This window comes from Felis catus, chromosome E2 (assembly GCF_018350175.1).
Source record: "Felis catus isolate Fca126 chromosome E2, F.catus_Fca126_mat1.0, whole genome shotgun sequence".
NCBI lineage: Eukaryota > Metazoa > Chordata > Mammalia > Carnivora > Felidae > Felis > Felis catus.
Window position 1 is genome coordinate 12,779,391 of NC_058382.1, and position 26,806 is coordinate 12,806,196.

Sequence of the window (26,806 nt, forward strand, 5' to 3'; positions counted from 1 at the left end):
CCAGAATCCAAAACAAAGCAGGCTCCAGGCTCTGAGCTGTCAGCACAGACCCCCACGGGGGCCCGAACCCATGAACCATGAGATCATGACCTGAGCTGAAGTCAGGTGCTTCACTGACTGAGCCACCCAGGCGCCCCTATTTGCGCCTTTTAAAAATTATAGCCTTGGGGCACTGAGTGGCTCAGTCGGTTGAGGGTCTGACTTCAGCTCACAGTTGGTGAGTTCGAGCACTGCACCAGGCTCTCTGCCATCAGCACAGATCCCACTTTGGATCCTCTCTCTCAAAAAGAAAACATTTAAAAAAAATACACAGTGGGAAAGGATCATCTCTTCAAATGATGTTGGGAAAGGTGGATATCCACATGCAAAAGAATGAGATTGCACACTTACTTTACACACACACACACACAAGTCAACTCAAAATGGACGAGCGACTTAAACGCAAGACCCAAAACCACACAGTTCCTAAAGAAAACATAAGGGAAAACTTGATGACCTTGGTCTCGGCAATGACTTCATGAATGTGACACCAAAAGCACAGGCAACAGAAATGAAAATCGAGTGGGACTACATCAAACTAAGAAGCTTCTGCCCAGCAAAGGAAACCGTCAACACAATGGAAAGGCAACCTACCCAATGGGAGACAATATTTTCAAACCACGTATCAGATAAGGGGTTAATATGCAACATATATAAGGAACTCCTACAACCAGATGGTAAAGACAAACAAACAAGCAAACAAATAACTTGATTTTAAATGGGCTGAAGACTTGAATAGACCTTTCTCCAATGGCGAGAGGGTATAAGAAAAAAGTGAAATGCAAATCAAAACCACAATAAGATGTTACTACACACTTGTTAGAATGGCTATTATTAAAAAAAAAAAAAAGACGGGGCACCTGGGTGACTCAGTCAGTTGAGCGTCCAACTCTTGATTTCAGCTCAGGTCAGGATTTCAGGGTTGTGAGATCGAGCCCCTTGGGTTCTGTGCTAGATGTGAAGCCCGTTTAGGATTCTCTCTCTCTCCCTCTCTCCCTCTCTCCCCCTCTGCCCCTCTCCCCAGCTCTGTCTCTCTCTCTCTCAAATAAATAAACGTAAGAAATCTCTGTTTAAAAAAAGACAAGCGTTGGTGAGGACTGTTGAGAAATTGGAACCCTTGCACACTGTTCGTGGGAATGCAGAATGGTGCGGCCACTATGGAAACCCGTATGAAGGGTCCTCAGAAAATTAAGCATAGAACTATCATACGATCCAGCAATCCCACTTCTGGGTATTTTCTCCAAAAGAACTGAAATCGAGATCTCGAGAAGCTATTAGCACACCCGGGCTCCTTGCAGCCCTCTTCACAATAGCCAAGCCGTGGAAACAACCTGGGTGTCCATCGACAGATGAATGGTTGAGGAAAATGTAGCGCATACATATAATGGAACGCTACTAAGAGGCTAGAGCTCATAGGGAGTGTAAAAAAAAAAGAGAATAAAGATAAAATAAAACGAAAAACGTTTTCACGGTCAAAACCAAAACTAACACCACACCGAGATGCCACTTCACATACGTTAGACGGGCTAAGAAAATTAGACTGTCCACGCCAAGGGTTGCTGAGGATATGGGGCACCTGGACCTCTCATTCACTGCTAAGTGAGAAAGTAAAATTAAAGTAAAATGAAAAGTAAGAAGTAAAAATTAAAAATAAGACAGCGGGGCGCGTCGGTGGCTCAGTCGGTTAGGCGTCCGACCTCGGCTTAGGTCATGATCTCACGGTTCGTGGGTTCGAGCCCCGCATCGGGCTCTGTGCTGATGGCTCAGAGCCTGGAGCCTGTTTCAGATTCTCTGTCTCCCTCTCTCTCTGCCCCTCCCCTACTGACGCTCTGTCTCCCTCTGTCTCAAAAATAAATAAACATTAAAAAAAATTAAAAAAAAATAAAAGTAAGACAGGAAAATTCAAAAGTAAAAGCAACGACTTTGGAAAACAGTGTGCCACATTCCTTAAAAAATTAAACACGTGATCACCCGCCGCACCCCTAGGTGGATCTCTAAAGAACAGAAACGGAAGCACACGCCCATTTCAAGGACGTGGGGATGGCTTTGAGCCTCATACTTCGGCTCAGATCACGATCTCACGGTTCATGAGTTCGAGCCCCATGTCCGGCTGTCTGCTGTCAGCACAGAGCCCACTTCAGACCACGCCTCCCCCTCTCCCCCTGCCCCTCCCCCCTCCCTCTCAAAAATAAACATTTTATTTTATTTTTTTAAATTTATGTATGTTTACTCTTTACCCTTATTTCTTCATTACATGTAGAATTACATAAACTATTTATAGACACACACATATTTTGCTTAAAGTATGGTTGCAAATGCAAAACAGTTACAAAAAGTTTAAAGAGAAAAGTTAGCAAAACAGTAGAATGGTTAACTAAAGGATTTATAGGATTATCAGATTTTCTCTTGGAATTCAGTTTTGTAAGTTGTATTTTTCTCGTGATTTGTCCATTTCAAATTTGGCATATAGTTGTTTATAACATTCTGTCGTTACCTTTAAATGTCTGATGTTTTCATATTGGCTAGTTGTGATTCTCTCTCTCTATCTCTATCTCTCTCTCTGAGTTTTTTTTTTTTTATTTTTTTTTTCAACGTTTATTTACTTATTTGGGACAGAGAGAGACAGAGCATGAACGGGAGAGGGGCAGAGAGAGAGGGAGACACAGAATCGGAAACAGGCTCCAGGCTCTGAGCCATCAGCCCCAGAGCCTGATGCGGGGCTCGAACTCACGGAGCGCGAGATCGTGACCTGGCTGAAGTCGGACGCTTAACCGACTGCGCCACCCAGGCGCCCCTCTCTCTGTTTTTTAAATTTACATCCAAGTTAGCTAGCATATAGTGCAATAATGATTTCAGGAGTAGACTCCAGCGATTCATCCCCTATGTATGACACCCAGTGCTCATCCCAGCAAGTGTCCTCCATAATGCCCCTCACCCATTTAGCCCACCCCCCACCCATAAGCCCTCCAGCAACCCTCAGTTTGTTCTCTGTATTTAAGAATCTCTTATGTTTTGTCCCCCTCCCCCTCCCTGTGTTTATATTATTATTGCTTCCTTCCCTTTTGTTCATTGGTTTTGTATCTTAAATTCCACATATGAGTGAAGTCATATGATACTTGTCTTTCTCTGACTGACTAATTTCACTTAGCATAATACACTCTAGTTCCATCCACGCTGTTGCCAATGGCAAGATTTTATTCTTTTTGATTGCCAAACAATACTCCAATATATATATATATATACATATATATATATACACTATACATATATACACTATACACACACACACACACACACCCCACATCTTCTTTACCCATTCATCTGTCAATGGACATTTGGGCTCTTTCCATACTTTGGCTATGGTTGATAGCGCTGCGATAAACATTGGGGTGCATGTGCCCCTTCGAAACAGCATACCTGGATCCCTTGGATATATACCTAGCAGAGCAATTGCTGGCTTGTAGGGTAGTTCTATTTTTAATGTTTTGAGGCACCTCCGCACTGTTTTCCAGAATGGCTGCACCACCGTGCAAGAGGGTTCCTGGTTCTCCACATCCTCACCAACATCTGTTGCTGCCTGAGTTGTTAATTTTAGCCATTCTGACTGGTGTGAGGTGGTATCTCAGTGTGGTTTTGATTTGTATTCCCCTGACAATGAGTGATGTGGAGCATTTTTTCAGGTGTCTGTTTGCCATCTGGATGTCTTCTTTGGAGAAGTGTCTATTCACGTCTTTTGCCCATTTCTTCTCTGGATTATTCATTTTTTGAGTGTTGAGTTTGAGTTCTTTATAGATTTTGGATACTAACCCTTTATCTGATATGTCGTTTGCAGATATCTTCTCCCATTCCATCGGTTGCCTTTTAGTTTTGCTGATTGTTTCCTTCACTGTGCAGAAGTCTTTTATTTTGATGAAGTCCCAATAGTTCATTTTTGCTTTTGTTTCCCTTGCCTCTGGAGACGTGTTGAGCAAGAAGTTGCTGCGGCCAATGTCAAAGAGGTTTTTGCCTGCTCTCTCCTCAAGGGTTTTGATGGCTTCCTATCTTACGTTTAGGTCTTTCATTCATTTTGAGTTTATTTTTGTGTCTGGTGTAAGAAAGTGGTCCAGGTTCATTCTTCTGCATGTCGCTCTCCGGTTTTCCCAGCGCCATTTGCTGAAGAGACTGTCTTTATTCCACTGGCTGGATAAACATTTTGAAAAACTATTTTAAAAGACCCACGCTGAGTAAAGAAACAAACCCCTGCCCCAAACCATATTGTATGATCCAACTTTTAAAAGTTCTAAAACATGCCAACTAATTTATAACAACAAAAGCCAACATAAGGTTTCATGGGACATGGGGAAGGAGGGAGAGGGAGGGGCTGAGTGAAGAGAATGAAGAGGGCACGAGGAGATTTTTGAGAGTAAGGGGCACATTCACTATGTGCATGTAAGAGGGATTTCTCTGGTGCATACATATGGCAAAGCTTATGAAGTTGCATACTTTAATTGTTTTTTTTTTTAAGAGAGAGCGCACGGGGTGGGGGAGGGGCGGGGAGACCGGGAAACACAGAATCAGAAGCAGGGTCCGGGCTCTGAGCTGTCAGCACACAGTCCTACCCCGGGGCTCAAACTCAGGGCCAGCCCAAGTCCGACACACAAGGAACTGAGACACCAGACGCCCCCCCCCCCGCCCTCCCTTTTTCTTATACTTTCAACAGGTGGATTTTCTTATATGTCAACTATAACAAAATAAGGTCGCTAAAAATTGTATCTACATACGTGAAATATTACTTAAAGTATACTTTAAAAATACAGAACTCAAGCAGGACGTTTTCTTCCACATTTTCCGCATGGTCCAGCAGAGGGCGGCAGAGAAACTTCGCACCCTGGAGCCTTGGGTAGGGTGGGGGCGGGGGGGGGGGGGCGGCGCTGCTGATGCCCCTTGGCGCGCCCACTCCCCAGAGGGTCTGACCCTCCCCAGCCTCACCCAGTCACAGTCCTCCTCGCTCTCCAGGCTCCCCACACTGACCTCCGTCAGCCCCTCCGGCCAGTCGGGTGTCTGCCCGCTGAGACAGGTCCCTCTGTAGGCAGTTCAGCCCTCCACACCCTCTGTCCTTCCAGGGGCAAAGGCCCACTCACACTTCCGGTCTCAGCCAAAAGATCACTTTGTCAGGGGTGCTGACGTGACCCCAGGCCAGCTGAGACCCCGTTACTTGCTCCTGTCACACTAGACGCTTTCCCTTCACGGCTCTTTTCTCCATTTTATTGTACTTGATTTTCAATCTTATTTAAAAAAATTTTTTTTGATGTTCTTTTAAGAGAAAGACAGCCGTGAGCAGGGGAGGGGCAGAGAGACAGGGAGACACAGACTCCAAAGCAGGCTCCAGGCTCTGAGCTGTCAGCACAGAACCTGACGCAGGGCTCGAACCCACGAACCATGAGATCAAGACCTGAGCCAAAGTGGAACACTTTACTCAACTGAGCCAACCAGGCGCCCCTTTTTCTACTTTACAGAGAGAGAGAGAGACAGAGAGAGAGAGAGAGAGAGAGAGAGAGAGAGAAAGTGGTAGAGAGGAAGTGGGAGAAAGAGAGAGAATCCACACGCAGGCTCCACACCCAGCGGGCAGCCGACAAGAGGCTCAATCTCACCGCAGAGAGATCATGACCTGAGCCAAAATCAAGAGTCGGACATTAAATCAACTGAGCGACCGAGGCTCCCCACCTTCCCTCCATTTTAAGTGTGTCCTCAAAGCCATGATTTTCTCTGAGTGCCTGTGGCCCTGTTTCAGGATCCGTGTCTGTCCTGTTCTCTTTGGAGTCCCCAGGACCCAGCCCCGTGCCTGACACGTAAATACTCGTTATATGCAAGAGGGACACCACACAATGGATGCATGTCACCCTGACATGTGGATCCTGGGGTTAGAGCCTCTTCTCTGTAGACCCAGGGGGACTAGCGTCAGCAAGGAGGAGGCCAGCAAGTGCCCCGGGCTGTCCCTTTAAGGTGGTTGGGCCTTTACCCCTCCTAGATTCAGGAGGGAGGACAGGGGCCTCCTAGAGCGAGGGGTTGGACACCCATTCGTTCCCAGAAAACTGACACTCCCTCGCATCTCTGCCTTGTGAACGACCTCTCCCCAGAGGGCTGGGTGGGCAGACTGTGTCCCTCCTCTTCTCTCAGAGATCTGACCGGGCACAAATTCTGGATACGACCCCAGGTGGAGTGACCATCACGGGAGTTCAGAGACCTACCCTGACCTCAAAAGAAATCAGGAGGCGACTCCTCATCCTGAGGGCCCCTGGGCTGTGGGGACAGACACCTGCTATGGCTCCCTGAAGATTTCTCACCTGCCCAAGGGGTCCTGGGAAGGAGGGGAACTTCCTGTGCAGGATGGGACAGGAGAACCCAGGATCTACATTTGTTTCCATCTCAGAGGGGCTGAGGGTCTCCTCCCCTGTAACACAGGAAGCCCTGGGAACCCTCAGCTGCGTCTCCAGGTGGGCTCTGTGGGGAGGCCTAGAGCAAAAGCAGGGACACAGGTGACACGGATGCATTCCCCCCCTCTCCCGCCCCATGCTGTGATGAGGAAACAGGACATTGTGGTGTCCAGCCCCCTCCCCCCAAGCCAGTGCCTCTTCCAAAGTCTCAAGAGACTCTACTGAGTCATTCCTTGAAACCTCAAGGACAGAGAGTTCCTCCTAAGGGAGCACATCTCTCTGGGTGGACAATTCTCCTGACTCACAATCAGGAATCTTCTGGACGGTGCCTGTCCGCTCCCTGGGCTCACCCTACCCTGAAATGGAGTCAGGCAACCCAGGACCCACAGGGACCAGGACCCAGGCTGCCCAGGGCTCAGGGCCCACACATCCTTTGGAGCCTGGTCAGGATCCCTGGTGCAGCCCCAGGATCGCCTCCAGGGGGCGACATAGGGACACGCAGGCAACACACAGGGACTTAAAATGGGAAGCTGGCTTTGTTTGCCTAAGGAGGTAGAGGAGTCTGATTTCCGTCTGTTTCTCCAAGAGACCCTTCTGAGTCCCTCCCATGTGGCTGTTCTGTCCTGCCCACTCCTTCTGGGGGCCGAGGAGAACCCTGATCTGTCAGGGGTCCCTGTGCAGCCCCCACTCCTTGCCTGGCACCAGCCACAAGGGAGGCAGGGTGACCACAGGAAAGTCCCCCAGGCAGAGCACACGGGCTGCCCAGGACGCTCAGGAGCACACGGTCAGCCTCTCGGCCACAGTGCAGCCAGCAGACACGTAGAGGAAGGGTCTCCTTACGATCTTCCCTCAAGGATCAGGGAACCTCCCGCCACCGGACCTCCCCCCACCTCTTCTCTTACCGGGACACACAGGAAACCGCCTGCACACCCGGAACCTGAGCTCCTGAGACACTTGGTCCCAGGTCTCGGTCCCTGGAAGCAGAGGCCGGGCTGGGGACACCCAGGGATGGAGAGTGGGTCCCTCACCAGTCATCTGGCAAGCATCCCTCACCCTGCTTGCCCTCTTCTCACCCTCAGAGCATTACTGTGACCTTGCTGCCAGGAGTCAATGCAACTTCCCCAGAGCATTTGACAACACTGGGGGGACCCCGTGCCCCGCTGGGCTTCTCTGATACAGATGGAAAGAATCCCCTGGGTTTGGGGCCCCTGGGGCTCTGTGTGCGGTGCTGACAGACTGGAGGCCAGGACTCAGCAGAGGCCAACTCGGAGTAGGGAGGAGGCTCGTCCTCTGAGAGAACCAGGTCCCCGTCAGCCTGGCTATTCAACGTGTGCCTGGCCCAGGACAACCAGCCTCACCTGAGAGCTTGTTAGATGCGGACTCTCAGGTCCCCACCACACTGCTGAGTCAGGATGTGCATTTTACAGGCTCTGCAGACCCTCTGTGGGTGCAGGAAAGAAGGAGGTGGCCCCACTCCCACATCCTGGGGTCTCAGCCTGGCTGGCCATCTGCTGAAGCAGCATTTCTAGGGGTCACCAGGGCATTCGCGATCTTTAGAAAGTTCCACAGGTGATTCCGATGCCCGGTGGGGGTAACATCCCTGTGACAGAGTTCCTGGGGTGGCCCTTCGGGCTCCTGCTCTGAAGAGAAAAGCCACATGGGGAGGAGAGAGGGCTGCAGGGGGCTGACTGTGCGCCCCGACCCTGAGCTGCGGGGAGCGCCCAGGACACCAATGCCACAGGCTTGGGCTTGTCCACACAAGGGCATTGTGTGCGCGCTCGCATATGGTGGGAAATCTCAGCTGAAGAGGGAGAGGCCTCAGCAGTTCGCAGGGAACCCAAACGTAGACGAAATGAAAGGGGAAGGAGACCAGGAGGGCAGGAGTGAGGGGAAGGGAGGGGAGGGGAGGGGGAGGGACCGGGCAGAGACCCCGCCCCTGCCCACGTGACCCGGCCAAGCGCTCCTGCCCCCAGAGGCGGCTCAGCACAGAGGGAGGAAGGACCACAGAGCCAACTTGTCGTGACAGCGGTGCTCCTGAGCATTTCTGGAGCCGAAGCTCTCCTCACAGAGGGAAGGACAGAGCAGGCAGCAGGCGGCATGGAGCCCCCCTCGGCCCTTCCCCGAGGAGGGCGTGTTCTCTGGCAGGAGCTCCTGCTGGCAGGTGAGAGGGACGATCCCCTGGCTTGGGGTTGGGGGAGACGGAAGAGGCTGACTGACTGCAGTCTCCCAGGGGAAGACGGGGCGCCGAGAGGGGACATGGGAAGAGGGCAGGGCAGGGCAAGACAGGGGTTTCCCGGCTCAGCAACAGGAAAATCTCATGATCTGGAAGAGGCGAGTGAGCGACGTGCTGTGTCCCAAGTTACTCATCACTGAGGACTGAATTTTGGAAAGGATGTGAGCAAAAGCAGGCACCCTAAACGCTGCGCCTCCCACCAACCTGAGATATTGACAGATCAATGCTGGGCCCTGGGAACACTCATTCATTCATCCACAGGTGTTTGCAGCCGGCCCCACCACTGGGGCACAACACAGATCAGAGTCCCTGCCCTCCCTGAGCACACTTCTCTGGAGAGGAACACAGACAAGCAAAGACACAGAATGGGAGGTCGGGCATTGACAGGCTATGAAGGGAACAGAGCGGGAAAGGTCAGAATGTGAAGACAGAGGAAGCACTGAAGTCATGGTGGTCGTGCCGCTGACCTTGACCTGTAGGACACACACACACACACACACACACACATGCGCGCGCTCACCCCTGGGCCCAAGGCTGAGCGATTAGGACCTGCTCAGTCTCCAGGGCCACATCTTTCCGTCCCAATACATGGGCCAAATATTGATCCAGGTCTTCTCTCTTCCCTCCTAGTCTCACTCCTAACCTTCTGGAACCTTCCCACCACTGCCCAAGTCACTGTTGAATCGGTGCCGCCCAATGCTGCCGAAGGGAAGGACGTTCTTCTGCGTGTCCACAATCTGCCTGCCAATCTTATAGGCTTTGGCTGGTTCAAAGGGGAAACTGTTGAGCCCCGTAGTGAAATTGTATCATATGCAGCAGACTCACAAGAAATTACCCCAGGATTTGCACACAGCGGCAGAGAGACATTATATCTCAACGGATCCCTGCTGTTCCAGAACATCAACCTGGAGGACACGGGATACTACACTGTACGAATCTTAAAGAGAAATTTTCAAATTGAAATAGTAACTAGACGGCTCCGTGTATATCGTGAGTAATTCCTCTCTCACCTCTGGTGTCGGGTGAATTCTACTTGGTACACACAGGATTGACAGGCCTGGACCGTGCCTCCCTTCCCTTCTGCATTTTGTCCCAAATGGTGTTTGAGCATTTAGTGCAGGACACACACAGTAGAGATGAATTTCCTAAGATTGCAACTCCTTTCCTGGAATCTAGACTCCACGACCATCTGAGAAAGACCATGCAGGTCACGGTCAAGGCCAGGCCCGAAGGGGCCCTGGGATCCTCACTAGAGCTCAGCCCAGAAGGCCCTTGCCCAGAACAGTGCCTTGGGGCTCCTGAGTCTCGTGACCCCGGGGACTCTGTGCCAGGGTGGGGTAGGGCTCCTGGGCAGGGCTGACTGGGAGCAATGATTTCCCAGCTGCCCGAGTCCTGAGCCTCTGAGCTGGTCACCAGCCAGGGCTCGGTCTCCAGATCTACATCTGGAGAGAGGCATGGGCAGCACAGACATAAAAAGGCTCCAGTCCATTAGCCAACTGCTGTGGGGGACTTAGGAGACTCCAGAGGAGGGTCAGCACCCCCAGGGAGGAACAGAGCAGAGAGATGCTCTTGACGGCTCTTCCTCTCCCAAGAAGGAGGCCCAGGGAGGGAGCCTTGTCTTGTGGAGGCAAGAGTAAGAGAGGCCGTTTGATTGGCCAGCCGTGATATACCATTTTAGGGCCAGGTATTTAAGGATGGTTAAAGGTTACTTCACAGGCATGGCAGGTGGAGATCATTTACCATTATTCCTGTTGTATTAGGGGGAAACTGAGGCCCAGGGAGGTATAGTCACTGAATCAGGGTCACACAGGCTGCTGGGCTGCTGGGCAGCACAGCCCCGTCCTCTCCTCCATCAGCGGGAAGGGTGCTGGTGTGGGCAGTGAGAGCAAATAGAGGCTCATTCTGTGATCACTCTCCAACTAATGACCCCCAGCAGCAACCTGCGTCAGCATGCCCCGGCCGCCCCTCAGGTGGCCCATCCTCACCTCCTTATGCTGGACTTGAAATCACTGAGTGTTTCCTGGTGTGTTGGTGTCGCTCCCACTGGGGTAGACTTGCCTTCTCCTTCTGACTCTGCACCTGAAACCAGCACAGGGCCTTGCCTCGTCTATAACTCTGGCACTCACCTCAATAAGTGCACAGTCAAGACTATCACAGTCTCTGGTAGGTGGAAACCTGGAGCATCTACATTAGGCACTATGGTGAAGGTCTGCCTGGTTTTCAGAAAAGAGCCGAGGTGAGGTTATTTTCACTTGCTTGTGACACAGATCTGTCCCTGAACTCTCCCATCTCACGTCTGCAGATGCTTCCTCCTCTTGCTCTCTGAATTCTCATCGCAGATCTTGAGATCTGAGATCTGAGATCTCCCAGTCCAGTCTCCAATGTGGGGAGGGGAGTCTGTCAGCTCCAGAAAACCCCACACACATATAAGGGGCCTTTGCAGATGGGGAAGAAAGAAGGGTCCTCAGGGTCAAGTTGCTTTTTGTTGTTGTTGAATTGCAGAAGTGCTTTATACATTCTGGATATTAATCTCTTACCAGCTATGATTTGCAAATGTTTTCTTCCAATCTGTGCATTGCCATCACTGTTTGTTTTTTGTTTCTGATTTTGTTTTTGTTTTTTGGTTTTGGTCTTGGTTTTGGTCAGGGAAATTTAGCTGACACACAATGTAACATTAGTTTCAGGTTCAGAGGGATTGGACAACTCTATATGTTATGTTATGCCCACCACAATGTAGCTTCCATCTGTCACCATGCAATGCTATTAAAATACCATTGACTAAGGGCACCTTGCTGACTCAGTAAGTAGAGCATGAGACTCTTGATCTTGGGGTTGTAAGTTCGAGCCCCACATTGGGTATAGAGCTTACTTAAAAATAAAATCTTTAAAAAAATTTAAAAAAAATCATTGACTGTGTTTCTATCTGTTCATTTCCTACCTGAGTCCTGTTCATTCCATAACTGCTACCATCACTCTCTTGACTGTGCTTTTGGAGCACAGAAGTTTTCTAACTCAATACAATCCAATTCATCTATTTTTTCTTTTGTTGTCTTTGCTTTGGGCGTCATATCTAACAAATCTTTGGGAAATACGGGTTCAGAAAGTTTTTGCTTTATGTTTTGTTCTAAGACTTTTACAGTTTTGACTCTTATGTTTAGATGTTTGATCTATTTTAAGTTAATTTTGGAGGGCAGTTATGCTCACCACTATACCATCAAAACATACTATTTTAAGGTATTTCTGTACATGATGTAAGGTCAAGGTCCAACTTTATTCATTTGCTAGGATGCCCAGTGTTCCCAATACCATTTGTTTAAAAAAATGTTTAACATTTATTTGTTTTTGAGAGGCAGAGACAGAGCATGAGCAGGGGAGGGGCAGAGAGAGAGGGAGACACAGAATCCAAAGCAGGCTCCAGGCTCTGAGCTGTCAGCACAGAGCCTGATGCAGGGCTCGAACTCACAAACCGCGAGATCATGACCTGAGCCGAAGTCGAATGCTTAACTGACTGAGCCACCCAGGCAGCCCCCAATACCATTTGTTGAACAGATTTTTTTATGCATTGAATGGTCATGACAACCTTATTGAAAATCATTGAACCACATATATTCAGTTTGTTTCTGGGGTACCTATTGCATCCCATTGGCATTTCTGTGCCTATCTTTATACCAAGCCCATGTTATTTTGGTTGCTGTAGCTTTGTAGTCAGGAAGTAGAAGTCCTCCAAATTTGTTCTTTTTTCAAAATAATTTTGGCTATTTGGCCCCTGAGATTTCATGTGAATATTTGGAAATTTCTATTTCTGCAAAATATTTCCTTAAGAATTTGATAGGGGGGGGGGCACCTGACTGGCTCAGTCGGTAAAGTATGCAACTCTTGATCTCTAGGTTATATGTTCAAGCCCCACGTTGGGTATAGAGATTACTTAAAAATAAAATCTTTTAAAAAATGATTTTGATAGGGATTACATTGAATCTGTGGATCTCTTTGGGTGGTATTGCCATCTTAACAATATTAACTCTTACTATCCATGAACATGGGATGTCTTTCCATTCATTTGTGTCTTCTGTAATTTCCTTCAGTGATGTTTTATAGATTTCCATGTACAGTCTATTGCCTCATTAGTTCATTCCTAAGTATTTTATTCTTTTTAATGTTATTGTAAATTAAATTGTTTCCTTAATTTGGGAAGGGGTTATTTCATTATTAGTGTATAGCAACACAAGTGATTTTTGCATGTTGACTTTGTATCCTGCAAGTTTGTTGAAATTGTTGATTAGTTCAACAGTTTTTGTGGAATCATTAGAGTTTTATACATATCATTTCATGTCATCTACAAACAGACCTAATTGTACTTAATCCTTTCCAATTTGATTGCGTTCTACTCTTTTTCTCCAAATTATTTCAGCTTGGTCTCCTATACTCTGTTGAATATGGGTGGTGAAAGTGGCATGTTTATGTACTACCTGATCTTAGAGGAAACACTTTCCGTGTTTCACCATTGAGTATAATGCTAGCTGTAAGGGTTTCATATAAGGCCTTTATTATGTGGCAGTAGTTTTCTTCTATTTATAAGGGTGCCAGTATTCTGTATACTGTACCCAATTCTCTACAGAAGTTTTTCACCCTGAGATTCAATCCACAGATGTAGAAGTAGAAGTCTTCAGAGGGAGAAATCCTATGGATTGAAAACTCTTTGGTCCCTAAGGTGATGAAGACTGGGTGGGCTGCTCTCATTCCCTAATAAATTATAACAGTGCAAATACCTTCCCTATTTTATGTAAAGGTGCCTCAGACTCAGAGATAGAAGGCCCGCAAGCCTTCCTCCCCACCATACGCGAAAAGGTATATAAGGAGTGAGGCTTGATCTATTAAAGTCACTGAAGTTCAAGAAAAGAATCACACAGGAGTCCATGGGAAGAATTCCACCTGCTGATGAGGATGCTGGACATGGGCTAAGAGGTGTGTGGTGCTGATACTACAGAGATGTCCAGGCAGACCAGGCAGATGACTGAGGGCCAGAGGGGGACCTGAGGGTCAGAGGGAGAGGTACAGCCCCCTCCTTATAGATCGCCACCTGAACAAAGACACTCATCCTTCTGCAGACATCAGGGCCATCCTCTGGGGCACCTTTACAGAGCCCAGTGAGGCCCTTGGAGTGGCCAAGATCTTGGAAGAAGGAGCATGGCCCCAGGCTCCCTCTCATTCTGTCACCTCCTCTGTTTCTCCACAGAGCAAGTGTCCCAGCCTACTGTCCATGCCAGCAACACCACAGCCACAGAACATAAGGACTCTGTGGTCCTGACCTGCTCCACAAATAACAAAAAGGTCTCCATCCAGTGGTTCTTCAATGGCCGGAGTATAAACCTCACAAAGAGGATGAAGCTGTCCCGGGACAACAGGGCCCTCACCATAAGCCTCGTCAGGGTGGAGGATGCCGGGAATTATCAGTGCGAGGTCTCCAACCGGGCCAGTTCCAACAGAAGTGACCCCATCAGGCTGGCTGTGAGCTGTGAGTGACCCTCGACCTCTCCCCCTTCCTCCCTGTATATTTCATGGGCAGGGGGTGTGTGTGAAATAGAATACAGGTCTGGGGGAGGTGGGCGCCTCCTTCACAGCCTCTACAGCAATGTGGATGAGATCCCCGGAATTAGACTAATCTTGTTAACATCTTGGTTCTGCTTTATACCAGCTGTGGGACCTCAGACAAGACACTCAACCTCCAGAACCTAAGTTTCCTCATCTGTAAAACTGGAAAGAAAGGCTGGCTCTTAGGGCTGTTCTGAGGGTTGTCACTATGAGGTCAATGAGATCTTAAATCCTGAGACAGCATCCTACACAGGTTCAAGGCTCAATCAAATTTAGCAGTTCTTGTTCTTTTGTCATTGACGTTGTTGTTATTAGCCGTAATGTCCCGTGGAGCTGGGATTAAGTGTTGTCTCAACTCGGTCCAGTTCTGTGACCTTCACTACTTTACTGAAGCCCTTGACACTCTCAGACCGTAATTTGCACGGTGGGGTTGACACCTGGCCGCCTCGTGGAAGCTGCAGATGAGATAAACACAAAGTATTTCCCACGTGCCTGGCCCAGTGCTGACCTCGAAAGCAGTCAGCTAGTGTTATTTTCACTAATCCGTGTTGAGTGGACAAGTAGGGGCCTCCCTCTAAGACCATCAATGGTAATAGAAAGGAAGAAACGTGGAAAGAGGCATAATGTGAGAATAAGAAAGAGAGGCATTAGGAGGAAAATGAACAGGATGTGGGCACTGGCCACAGTTTTGGGCAGAGGAGGGCAATATGAAGATTCAAGTCCAAGGTTTCACTATAAGGGTAGAAAGGACACAGCAGGGGGAACCTGGGCAGCTCACTCCATTAAGCATCCAACTCTTCTTTTTTTTTCTTAAGTTTTTAAAAAAAAGTTTATTTATTTTCAGAGACAGAGAGAGTTGGGGAAGGGCAGAGAGAGAGGGAGAGAATCTCAAGCAGTCTCTGCACTGTAGGCACAGAACCTGATGTGGGTTTGAACCTACGAACCATGAGATCGTGGCCTGAGCCAAAGACACATGTTTAACCAACTGAGCCACCCAGGTGCCCCAAGCGTTCAACTCTTGATCTCAGATCAGGCCATGGTCTCATAGTTCATGGGTTCAAGCCCCTTGTTGGGATGTGCACTGATAGTGGGGACCCTGCTTGGGAGTCTGTCTTCCCTCTTTCTCTGCCTTTCCCTGCTCCCACTCTCTTTCTCTCTCTCAAAAAAAAATACATTTAAAAAAATAAAAAAGAAATGACACAGCAGCCGAGGGGGTGGGGATGCTGTGGAGATAACACACATCATCCAGACCTCGATGGCCATTCCTTCCTCCCTAACCAGGCCCTTCCCCCCAGCCCTCATGGCTTCAGCAGATATGACTTGGGACTCATTCTTCCTCCCTTTTGCTTCTTATTTCAGATGAAAGAAGCCCCACGGGCCTCCCTGTGGGGACCAGTGTTGGCATTGCAATTGGGGTCCTCGTTGGGGTGGCACTCGTGGCCTCCCTGGGGTATGTCCTGCTCCGGGTGAAGACGGGAAGGTACGATGGCATTTCCCACACACGATCCTGTCCACCACCCCTCCCCCACCCCAGCAGACTCGCCAGCAGGCAGACACCGTCCTGACCCAGGATTCTGGGCTGGGTGTCCCAGACCTCCCAACTGCCCCCTGGATTTCTCCTCTGATCACACCTGGCTCCTTCCTCACCAGCTGCTGCCCGGGGCCCTTCCTCCACAGCTGCCTCTGTGCAAAATTAGGGACAGTCACAGAACAGCCCCTCAGGGTTGTCCTGGTTCGCTCGGCAACCCTACAGCAGTGCTCAGTGCTAAGTGCACGGAGACCGGTACCTCCCATGGTGTGTCAGTCCACATGCCCTGGGACGGGGATTTGCAGCCTCAGGACCGAGGGTGGTCCTGGCCAAGGTCACGCAAGGGAGAGTGGAAGACCCTGACAGGCCGGGTGGGGTCGACCCCCAAAGTGGCACATGCGGGAACCACGGCGCCTGATGTGTGACACCGCAGACCCTGGGCTCCGTCAGGTAGAGATCCTGGGACGAAGCCCCTCGTCCAGGCAGATGGAGATAGAGCACGAGCCAATGTCAGTCTCCAGCGTCTTCTGGCCTGAGGACTCGAGGGTCTGGCCACAGCAGGGGCACCGCATTCAGGGACCTGACATACCTGGGGCTCCCCAAGCGTCCTGCACACGCAGCTGGCCGCCTTGACCCTTCCAGTCACTCAGACCCTCATGTGTGATTCCTTTCCTGGGCCCTTGATCCCTTTTCAGGACACTTTCTCCTAGGTGTCCGTCCGCTGCCCGGCTTCCTCTCTGGTCTGAGGATACATGTGCTCCGAAGGCCTTTTTTTATCCCTCTCCTGGGCCCTTCCCCTCCTAAATTGACTGGTGGAGAGATGGGGTCTCTAAGCCCTGCTTGGAATGAGGACCCTCCCTGTCCCCTGTTCTGACACCAGAGCTGTGACCTCTCCCTGCCCACCTCACAAATAAGCCTGATCTTTCCTAGGGCCAGTGGCCAACGTAATCACAGAGAGATGGGGTGCCCAGCCTGCACCCCTGGTGAGTATCCCTTCAGCCCAGGCAGCACAGGGAGCCCCTCGACCTGCCCCCAATGTCCACTCCTGCCAGTCATACCCTGGGGCCTCTGACCACGTCCCTGGGGCTTCAGTACAGGGGACCCCAACTGGCCATACTCCCTGACCTATGGAATCTAGGTCACGGCTCAGCACCTCCCAGACCAGCACCAGTGGGTCTCCCTGTGGGAGGTGCTCCTTCCCTGGTTCTCCGAGAGGCGATGACCCGGTACCTCCTGGGAGGGTGGACCCTGGGTGCTAATTCCTGTTTCTGTCCCCAGGTCATGGTCCAGTCAGCAGCTCCACATCCCCGGTAAGCCTGCCCCCTCCCCACTGGGGTCTAGGTTGTGCGGGCGCAAGGCAGAGAACCAACGAATTCAGCAGCACAGCACACACCCTGCTTCCCCCAGAGAGCCAGGACAAGGCAGGGCCCGTTCTGCCCAGGAATGGGACCGTCTTCAGGGACAGGACCACTCCCCACCCCGTCCTGAGTCTCTCCTGCCACTCTGAGCTGGCCCAAGGGGAAGCCTGGAGTCTGGCCAAGGACAGAGCACTGGGAACATCAGCCAGGGGTCCTGGGCTAATAGGAGTGGGGCAGGGAGTTCAGGAGAGCCCGGTCTGGGTTGGGGTGTGGGTCAACAGGCTTGGCGAAAGCTGCTCAAGAGGCAGAACGGGTCACCCCTGCAGAGAAATGACTCTCCCTCTGTCCACTGACACCCATTCTCTCCCCCTGTTCAGAGCGCCCTACCCAGCCCGAGGACAGCCGTTCCCATCTACCAGGTGAGTGTGGGCAATGAATGTTCAGGTCCCCCGAGCCCAAGGGGGCTGAGGATCTGTCCCCAGCCTGCCCTGCCTGTGCTTTCAGGTTTAGGACACAGCAGGGCAAAAGGGCACAGGGGCTAGTGGGAGGAAGGAGGGGCCTGGGGCAGAAACCTGCCACCCAGCCAGGTTCCCAGAGAGGTGGACGCAGGACCTGAAAGTCACCCAGACATGTTCTGAGAAGCCTGCGGGGTTCAGAGGCTTCTTTTTCTTTTACAGGAGTTACAACACCCTGACAGGAACATTTACTGCCAGATCAACCACAAAGGACAAGTGTCTTCTTAGTTTCCCTTTCCCCTGGGAGCTACTCCTTCCAGGGGCCTTCCTGAGACCCCAGACCCTGGGTGGGGTCAGGTGCCCCCGCCTGAGCCAGAGAACCAGCTCTAAGCCCAGAGGATATTCAGGGACATGGACCCAGGGTCCGGGCCTTCCTGATTTCTGGAAGCCCTGACAGGCTGCCACGAACCCTGCATGGGCCAGGACAAAGGCCCCCATGTCCCAGGAAGTGGGGTTTCCCAGGGAATGTATCCCGGGCCCTGACCCACCAGGGACAGCATGAGGGGATCTGATGAAAGAGGACTCTTCCCCCTCCTTGGCCCTTTTTTGGTGAATGGTGATTTCTCTGAGCAGAAATTCACCTGAACCTCTGGGGCCCTTCTCTCCTGGGTCACACAGGGAAATGTTCCCTCTGAGTTCACCAAGCCCCCACCTTAGTCCCCTGAGATAGAGGAGGGGCGAGGGGTGTTGACATGCTGGGACCACGTTAACTAGAAAAGGAGAGATCACCAGAGCTGTGGCCAAACTATGACAGCACTCAGCGGTCCTCACCCTGCTCAGGGACCAAGGCTGGAGACACCTCCAGTGTCTGCACATGTGCACGGGGTTCTCAGGAGCACAGAACATGGGGCCTCTGATGACCACACGAGGAGGGGCTTGGAAGGAGCAGCCGTGGGCAGGCACACATCCCAGGTGGGACCCCTTCATAGCCTTTTGGTGTCCTGAGCCCTTTGGTCCTCCTCACCCATCCCCGGTGGCCCTGACTGGTGGCCTTCACCAATAAACTTGCCCTGTCCCCAAATCCAGGATCCAGGGCACTGAGACCTGTCTGAAGCTTTCTCCAGCCTTCGGGATGTCCTTCCTGCTGGGGTGACATAAAGGCAGGTTGTCAGAGGAACGCCAGGGTTTGGGACCCAGAATTCATGCTCTGAGCATAGCCTTCCCGGACACTGCCCATGACGTCTAGCCCAGTACCTCCCAGCAGTGTCCACTTTTCTCCCTGAACGGGATCTTATCTTGAAACACACCTCCTCCCCATAAATAAGCATGCAGGTCAGAGGCAGAGGGCCTCCCCCACCTAACTCACCCAGGCTCCCATGGTGATGGGACAAAGTGTCTCTTCCACCTGGTCCACAGGCCTCCCCCTACACACCTGGGCCAGCGGCTCTCAGTCCTTCCCTGAGGCCCCCGGTTGGGTCCCCATGTGGATTCGCTCGCGTCAAGGTGCCCTGTTCACACAAAAGCGGTCCAAGCAGCAAGGCACCGCACCCACGTTTCACAGGTGGGTTTGCCATCACCCACTTGTTTCTTAGTCATGAGATGAGGGGTAAGAAAAACAAGCTGCAAAGTATCACGTCATTTTTAGCTCTGTGATGCTCCTATCGCAATGCACACTCTGTTGGATTAGACAGGGTGACGCCTCTTGTTAGTTTCCTCTTGCTGCTCTAGCAAATTATTGTAAGCTTAGTGGTGGATGTCAACACAAGTCAAGGTGCCCACCTGGCTGTCTCTTCTGGAGGCTTAGGAGAGAGTCTGTTTCCTTGTTTTTCAAGCTGTGCCGTTGGAAGCTGCCCACGTTCCATGGATGTGGCCCCTTCCTCCACCTTCAAAACCAGCAGTGCAACATCTTGAAGTCTCTCTGTGTCCTGTTTCCACATCACCTCTTCTTCTCTGGTTCTGCCTCTCCTGCCTCCCCCTGTCACTTATATAAGGACCCTTGTGGGTGCCTGGATGGCTCAATGGGTTAGACTTCCAACTTTGGCTCACGTCGTGATCTCAGAAGGTCGAGCCCTGTGTTGGGCTCTGTGCTGACAGCTCAGAGCCTGGAGCCTGTGATTCTGTGTCTCCCTCTCTCTCTCTACCTCTCTCTGTGTCAAAAATGAATAAACATTTTTTAAAAATTTAAGAAAAAAAGAAAGAACTCTTGGATTATATTGGCCCACCTGGGTAAACTACCATAATGTCACAATCACATGGTCCTTAACTTAATCTGCTAGTCCCTTTATCATTGAAATAATCACAGATTCTTGACACAAGGGATGTGGGAGTCTCTGAGAGGCCTCTGTTCTGTCTACTGCACCCCCAAGGCCATATTCACCATAATCGTTCATGACAAACTGCTGGTGGGCAGCCTGGACTTGGTCATCTGACCACGGAGTCACTGCCTGCAGGGATGTCCACAACACCATCGCTGCCCTGAGCCAGTGATGAAGGCCAGTCCACACTCCCTGCAGCCTTCTCCACCTCTTCCTTGTTAGTAATGCTCCTTGTTAAGAATGCAAAGAGAGTGGACACAACTGGAAGATCACAGCTCCCAAGCCTTGGGAATAGTTCGGTGAGCTTCAGCACCATGGACAGGTGCCCCAGCCACCCTCCTCCCAGGGGTTGAGCAGGGAGGAGGCAAGAAAAAGAGACTCTGGAGAAGCTGCCTATTGCTTTTCTACATAAGAGAGATGTAATGAGGCAGAATGCTATCACGGGGATGAGCTGCTTCTGCTCTAATTTATCAGTCATTAGCCCTTTGCACATGTCTGGATGTTACTGTTGGCACGTTCATTACAATTCCCTGCGTGGCTGTTAGCTGCATCCAGAGGGTGGCCTTGGGGAGTCTGGGAGGCTGCTCCAGCCTCTTGGGGAACCTCCTGCCCCCCGAGAGTCAGGCCACTGTCTTGCATACAATAAGGAAGGAATGGGGGCGCCTGGCTGGCTCAGTCAGTACAGAATGAGACCCTTGACCTCAGGGTCGTGAATTGGAGCATTGGGGGTAGAGTTTCCTCAGTAAAAGAAAAAAATGGAAAATAAAAGGAAGCAATGTTTCATGATCAGCTTCTGACCCTTAGTGCCTGACCTTGGAAACACACTCATCACCCGGCCTGGAGCACCCCCTAAGCACAGCATCCTGTTTCCAAGCCCCAGCTGAACCCCCCAGGCAGCAGGGCTGAGCAGAGCCCCTGGGCTCTTCTCAGCTCCTCTTGCTGAGCCCTGTGCGTGGTGTCGGAGCCCTATGCCATCTGCCTGTCCCTCCCAGCAGAGCAAACATTTCACCCAGGGGACAAGGGGGGACCTGAAGATCTCCCAGGGGAGAATCCAACATCTGAGGGTTTCTGCATCTGCCTGTGACCCCTCAGGGGAAGAGATAAGACAAGGGCACTCACAGTCACCCCCATCGTCCTTTTTCCCCATTCACACCCCACCCGCAGAACCAACTCTGATGCTACAGACCCAGTCTTGCCCTTCCATGGGCTCGGGTCCATTCTGTCCACTCACAGTGTCCAATATAAGGTCAGCTGGGTGCTCTGTCTCTATTATTTCTTTCTTTCTGCTTTTAGTTGGGTTCATTTTGCTCTTATTTTTCTGGTTCTTGTAGTAGGAACTTACATTATTGATTTGAGATATATCCTTTCTTGTAGTGGCATAAGCTGCATCCCATAAGCAGAGGAGGGGTTTTTTTTAGTATATTTAATTTAATTCTGTGTGTTTAAATGTTTTTTTTTTTTTTATTTTGAGAGAGAGAGAGAAAGAGAGAGACCATGGGTAGGGGAGAGAGGCCGAGAGAGAGAGAGAGAGAGAGAGAGAGAGAGAACCCCAAGCAGGCTCCACACTCAGCACAGAGCCTGCCTTGGGACTCAGTCCCACGACCCTGGGATCATGACCTGCCTGAGATCAAGAGTCAGATGCTCAACCGACCAAGCCACTCAGGCATCCCAATTCTGTGTGTTTTTAAAATTTCCTTGGAAACTTGCTTTTGGACCCATAAATTATTTACAAATATGTAGCTTACTTTCCAAATCTTTTAGGGATTTTTTTTCAGTTGTCTATTATTAATTTCTAGATTCATTACCATTTTCCGAGAACATACTCCGATTTCAGTATTTTACGTTTATTTATTTTTGAGAGACAGAGAAAGAGCATGTGCAGGGGAGTGGCAGAGAGACAGAGAGGGAGACACAGAATCCTTAGCAGGCTCCAGGCTCTGAGCTGTTCGCACAGAGCCCGATGAGGGGTTTGAACCCACGAAGCGTGAGATCGTGGCCCGAGACGAAGTCAGACGCCAAACCGACTGAGCCACCCAGGCACCCCAGATTTCAGTGTCTTAAATTTGGCGTGGGGCGCCTGGCTGGCTCAGTCGGGAGAACATGTGACTCGATCTCAGGGTCGTGTCACCCCTGGGTCAAGCCCCACGTTGGGCTTCCTGCCGTCACGCAGAGCCTGCTTTGGATCCTCTGTCACCCTGTCTCTCTGCCTCTCTCTCTCTTTCTCCCTCTCCCTCTCTTCCTCCCTCTCTCAAAAATGAATAAATATTAAAAAAAAAACAAAGTAAATTTGGTTAGATTTTAGATATGATACCAAACATGAGCTACAGAGAATGATGCATTACACATCTCCTTTGGCCATTCTTTAACAGTAGGTGAGCTGGCAATAAATTTTCATGCTCTCCCTTCATCAGGGAATTTCCTTCTTTCCCCATCACTCCTGAAGCTAATGTTGGCAGACGCACAATCTGAAACATGCGCCACTTCCTTCTGGCCTCCATGCTTTCAGACACAAAACCTACTGTCACTTACATGAGTGTTCCTTAGTGCGCAAGGGTGGTTTCTCTGGGTGTCTTTAGGATTTTTGTTCTCTTGTCTTTTATTTTCAGAGGTTTGTTACGCGCCTTCGTGTGACTGCTCACCGTGTGTGGGGTTGTGACTCAGGCTCTTGGGTTGTCCTTTCCTCCGATACCTTTTCAGTCGGCACGTTTCCCTTCCACTTCCGGTACCCAGTGGCACCGAGGTTCCATGCTTGTTGTATGGAACGGTCTCGGGACTCTGCTCATTTTTCTGTGTCTTTCCTCTCTCTTTTTCAGGAGGAATAAATTCTATGGGTTTCTCCTCCAGTTCATTGATTCTACCCTGTGCATCGTCATGTTACTATGAAGTTCACCAGTGAGGGTTTGGTTTTGTTTTCTTAAATATTGGTTACTGTAGTTTTCGGTTTCATCATTTCTATGTTTCTTTTCTCTTTTTCTTGAAGACAGAGAGAGGGAGTGCATGGGTGTGGGAGTGGAGGAGAGGCAGAGGGAGAGAGAGGGAGAGAGGGGGAGAGAGAGGGAGAAGCTCAAGCAGGCTCCATGCCCAGGGTGGAGCTCGACTTGGGGCCTGAACTCACAACCCTGATATCATGACCTGAGCAGAAATCAAGACTTGGACACTTAACCAACTGAGTCACCCAGGTGCCCCTGTGTGGTCCCTTTTTACAACTTTCATTTTTTGCTGTGGTTTTCAATTTTTTGTTTTTGAGCAGTCTCGACGCCAGTGTGGCACTTGAACTCGTAACCCCTTGATCAAGAGTCATGTGCTCTACCAACTGAGTCAGCTAGGCGCCTCTCAATTTTGTTAAAGAATTTATTGTCGGTTATTGAAGTGTTCTTTTAATGATATTTACTTGTTAAATCTTCGTTGGATAATTCCACAGTCATTGGAATTGGAGTCAGTGATGATCTTTTCTCAGTCAAATCGTGGTTCTCCTGGCTCTTGGTATGATGAGTGATTTTTTTTTTTATTGTATCCTGGATATTTTGTTATTGGGTTAGTAGATTCGATAATACTTAAATCTTCATGAAAAAATTTTTTTATGTCTTTATTTTATTTTGAGAGACAGAGTGAGTGTGGGGGGAGGGGCAGAGAGAAGGAGACACAGAATCAGAAGCAGGTTCCAGGCTCTGAGCTGTCAGCACACAGCCCTACCCCGGGGCTCAAACTCAGGGCCAGCCCAAGTCCGACACACAAGAACTGAGACACCAGGCGACCCCCCCTTTTTCTTATACTTTCAACAGGTGGATTTTCTTATATGTCAACTATAACACAATAAGGTCGCTAAAAATTATATCTACATACATGAAATAGTACTTAAAGTATACTTTGAAAATACAGAACTCTAAAAACACGGAGCAGGACGTTTTCTTCCACATTTTCCGCATGGTCCAGCAGAGGGCGGCAGAGAAACTTCGCACCCTGGAGCTTGGGTAGGGTGGGGGCGGGGGGGGGGGGCGGCGCTGCTGATGCCCCTTGGCGCGCCCACTGCCCAGAGGGTCTGACCCTCCCGGCCTCACCCAGTCACAGTCCTCCTCGCTCGCCAGGCTCCCCACACTGACCTCCGTCAGCCCCTCCGGCCAGTCGGGTGTCTGCCCGCTGAGACAGGTCCCTCTGTAGGCAGCTCAGCCCTCCACACCCTCTGTCCTTCCAGGGGCAAAGGCCCACTCACACTTCCGGTCTCAGCCAAAAGATCACTTTGTCAGGGGTGCTGACATGACCCCAGGCCAGCTGAGACCCCGTTACTTGCTCCTGTCACACTAGACGCTTTCCCTTCACGGCTCTTTTCTCCATTTTATTGTACTTGATTTTCAATCTTATTTAAAAAAAATTTTTTTGATGTTCTTTTAAGAGAAAGACAGCCGTGAGCAGGGGAGGGGCAGAGAGACAGGGAGACACAGACTCCAAAGCAGGCTCCAGGCTCTGAGCTGTCAGCACAGAACCTGACACAGGGCTCGAACCTACGAACCATGAGATCAAGACCTGAGCCAAAGTGGAACACTTTACTCAACTGAGCCAACCAGGCGCCCCTTTTTCCACTTGAGAGAGACAGAGAGAGACAGAGAGAGAGAGAGAGAAAGTGGTAGAGAGGCAGAGGGAGAGAGAGAGAATCCACGCAGGCTCCACACCCAGCGGGCAGCCGACAAGAGGCTCAATCTCACCGCAGAGAGATCATGACCTGAGCCAAAATCAAGAGTCGGACATTAAATCAACTGAGCGACCGAGGCTCCCCACCTTCCCTCCATTTTAAGTGTGTCCTCAAAGCCATGATTTTCTCTGGGTGCCTGTGGCCCTGTTTCAGGATCCGTGTCTGTCCTGTTCTCTTTGGAGTCCCCAGGACCCAGCCCCGTGCCCCATGCCTGACCCTGTGCAGGATGGGACAGGAGAACCCAGGATCTACATTTGTTTCCATCTCAGAGGGGCTGAGGGTCTCCTCCCCTGTAACACAGGAAGCCCTGGGAACCCTCAGCTGCGTCTCCAGGTGGGCTCTGTGGGGAGGCCTAGAGCAAAAGCAGGGACACAGATGACACGGATGCATTCCCCCCGCCTCCCGCCCCGTGCTGTGATGAGGAAACAGGGCATTGTGGTGTCCAGCCCCCTCCCCCCAAGCCAGTGCCTCTTCCAAAGTCTCAAGAGACTCTACTGGGTCATTCCTTGAAACCTCAAGGACAGAGTTCCTCCTAAGGGAGCACATCTCTCTGGGTGGACAATTCTCCTGACTCACGATCAGGAATCTTCTGGACGGTGCCTGTCCGCTCCTGGGCTCACCCTACCCTGGAATGGACTCAGGCAACCCAGGACCCACAGGGACCAGGACCCAGGCTGCCCAGGGCTCAGGGCCCACACATCCTTTGGAGCCTGGTCAGGATCCCTGGTGCAGCCCCAGGATCGCCTCCAGGGGGCGACATAGGGACACGCAGGCAACACACAGGGACTTAAAATGGGAAGCTGGCTTTGTTTAAGCAGGTAGAGGAGTCTGATTTCCGTCTGTTTCTCCAAGAGACCCTTCTGAGTCCCTCCAATGTGGCTGTTCTGTCCTGCCCACTTCTTCTAGGGGCCGAGGAGCACCCTGATCTGTCAGGGGTCCCTGTGCAGCCCCCACTCCTTGCCTGGCACCAGCCACAAGGGAGGCAGGGTGACCACAGGAAAGTCCCCCAGGCAGAGCACACGGGCTGCCCAGGACGCTCAGGAGCACACGGTCAGCCTCTCGGCCACAGTGCAGCCAGCAGACACGTAGAGGAAGGGTCTCCTTACGATCTTCCCTCGAGGATCAGGGAACCTCCCGCCACTGGACCTCCCCCCACCTCTTCTCTTCCCAGGACACACAGGAAACGGCCTGCACACCCGGAACCTGAGCTCCTGACACACTTGGTCCCGGGTGTCGGTCCCTGGAAGCAGAGGCCGGGCTGGGGACACCCAGGGATGGAGAGTGGGTCCCTCACCAGTCATCTGGCAAGCATCCCTCACCCTGCTTGCCCTCTTTTCACCCTCAGAGCATTACTGTGACCTTGCTGCCAGGAGTCAATGCAACTTCCCCAGAGCATTTGACAACACTGGGGGGACCCCGTGCCCCGCTGGGCTTCTCTGATACAGATGGAAAGAATCCCCTGGGTTTGGGGCCCCTGGGGCTCTGTGTGCGGTGCTGACAGACTGGAGGCCAGGACTCAGCAGAGGCCAACTCGGAGTAGGGAGGAGGCTCGTCCTCTGAGAGAACCAGGTCCCCGTCAGCCTGGCTATTCAACGTGTGCCTGGCCCAGGACAACCAGCCTCACCTGAGAGCTTGTTAAACGCGGACTCTCAGGTCCCCACCACACTGCTGAGTCAGGATGTGCATTTTACAGGCTCTGCAGACCCTCTGTGGGTGCAGGAAAGAAGGAGGTGGCCCCACTCCCACATCCTGGGGTCTCAGCCTGGCTGGCCATCTGCTGAAGCAGCATTTCTAGGGGTCACCAGGGCATTCGCCATCTTTAGAAAGTTCCACAGGTGATTCCGATGCCCGGTGGGGGTAACATCCCTGTGACAGAGTTCCTGGGGTAGCCCCTCGGGCTCCTGCTCTGAAGAGAAAAGCCACATGGGGAGGAGAGAGGGCTGCAGGGGGCTGACTGTGCGCCCCGACCCTGAGCTGCGGGGAGCGCCCAGGACACCAATGCCACAGGCTTGGGCTTGTCCACACAAGGGCATTGTGTGCGCACTCGCATATGGTGGGAAATCCCAGCTGAAGAGGGAGAGGCCTCAGCAGTTCGCAGGGAACCCAAACGTAGACGAAATGAAAGGGGAAGGAGACCAGGAGGGCAGGAGTGAGGGGAAGGGAGGGGAGGGGAGGGGGAGGGACCGGGC

The 26,806-nt window shown here is 51.1% G+C and overlaps 1 protein-coding gene across 1 annotated transcript; it reads left to right on the forward strand.

Annotated features, from left to right (window-relative positions):
* Positions 1 to 8,387: 8,387 nt before the first annotated feature.
* On the forward strand, positions 8,388 to 19,741 carry LOC123382275 (carcinoembryonic antigen-related cell adhesion molecule 3-like). Its single transcript, XM_045046150.1, has 8 exons — positions 8,388 to 8,613; positions 9,316 to 9,675; positions 13,919 to 14,197; positions 15,634 to 15,754; positions 16,733 to 16,785; positions 17,081 to 17,112; positions 17,538 to 17,579; positions 17,838 to 19,741. Exons 1-8 carry the CDS (start codon positions 8,550 to 8,552, stop codon positions 17,901 to 17,903), a joined length of 1,017 nt encoding a protein of 338 aa, XP_044902085.1. The 5' UTR covers positions 8,388 to 8,549; the 3' UTR covers positions 17,904 to 19,741.
* The last annotated feature ends 7,065 nt before the right edge of the window (positions 19,742 to 26,806 follow it).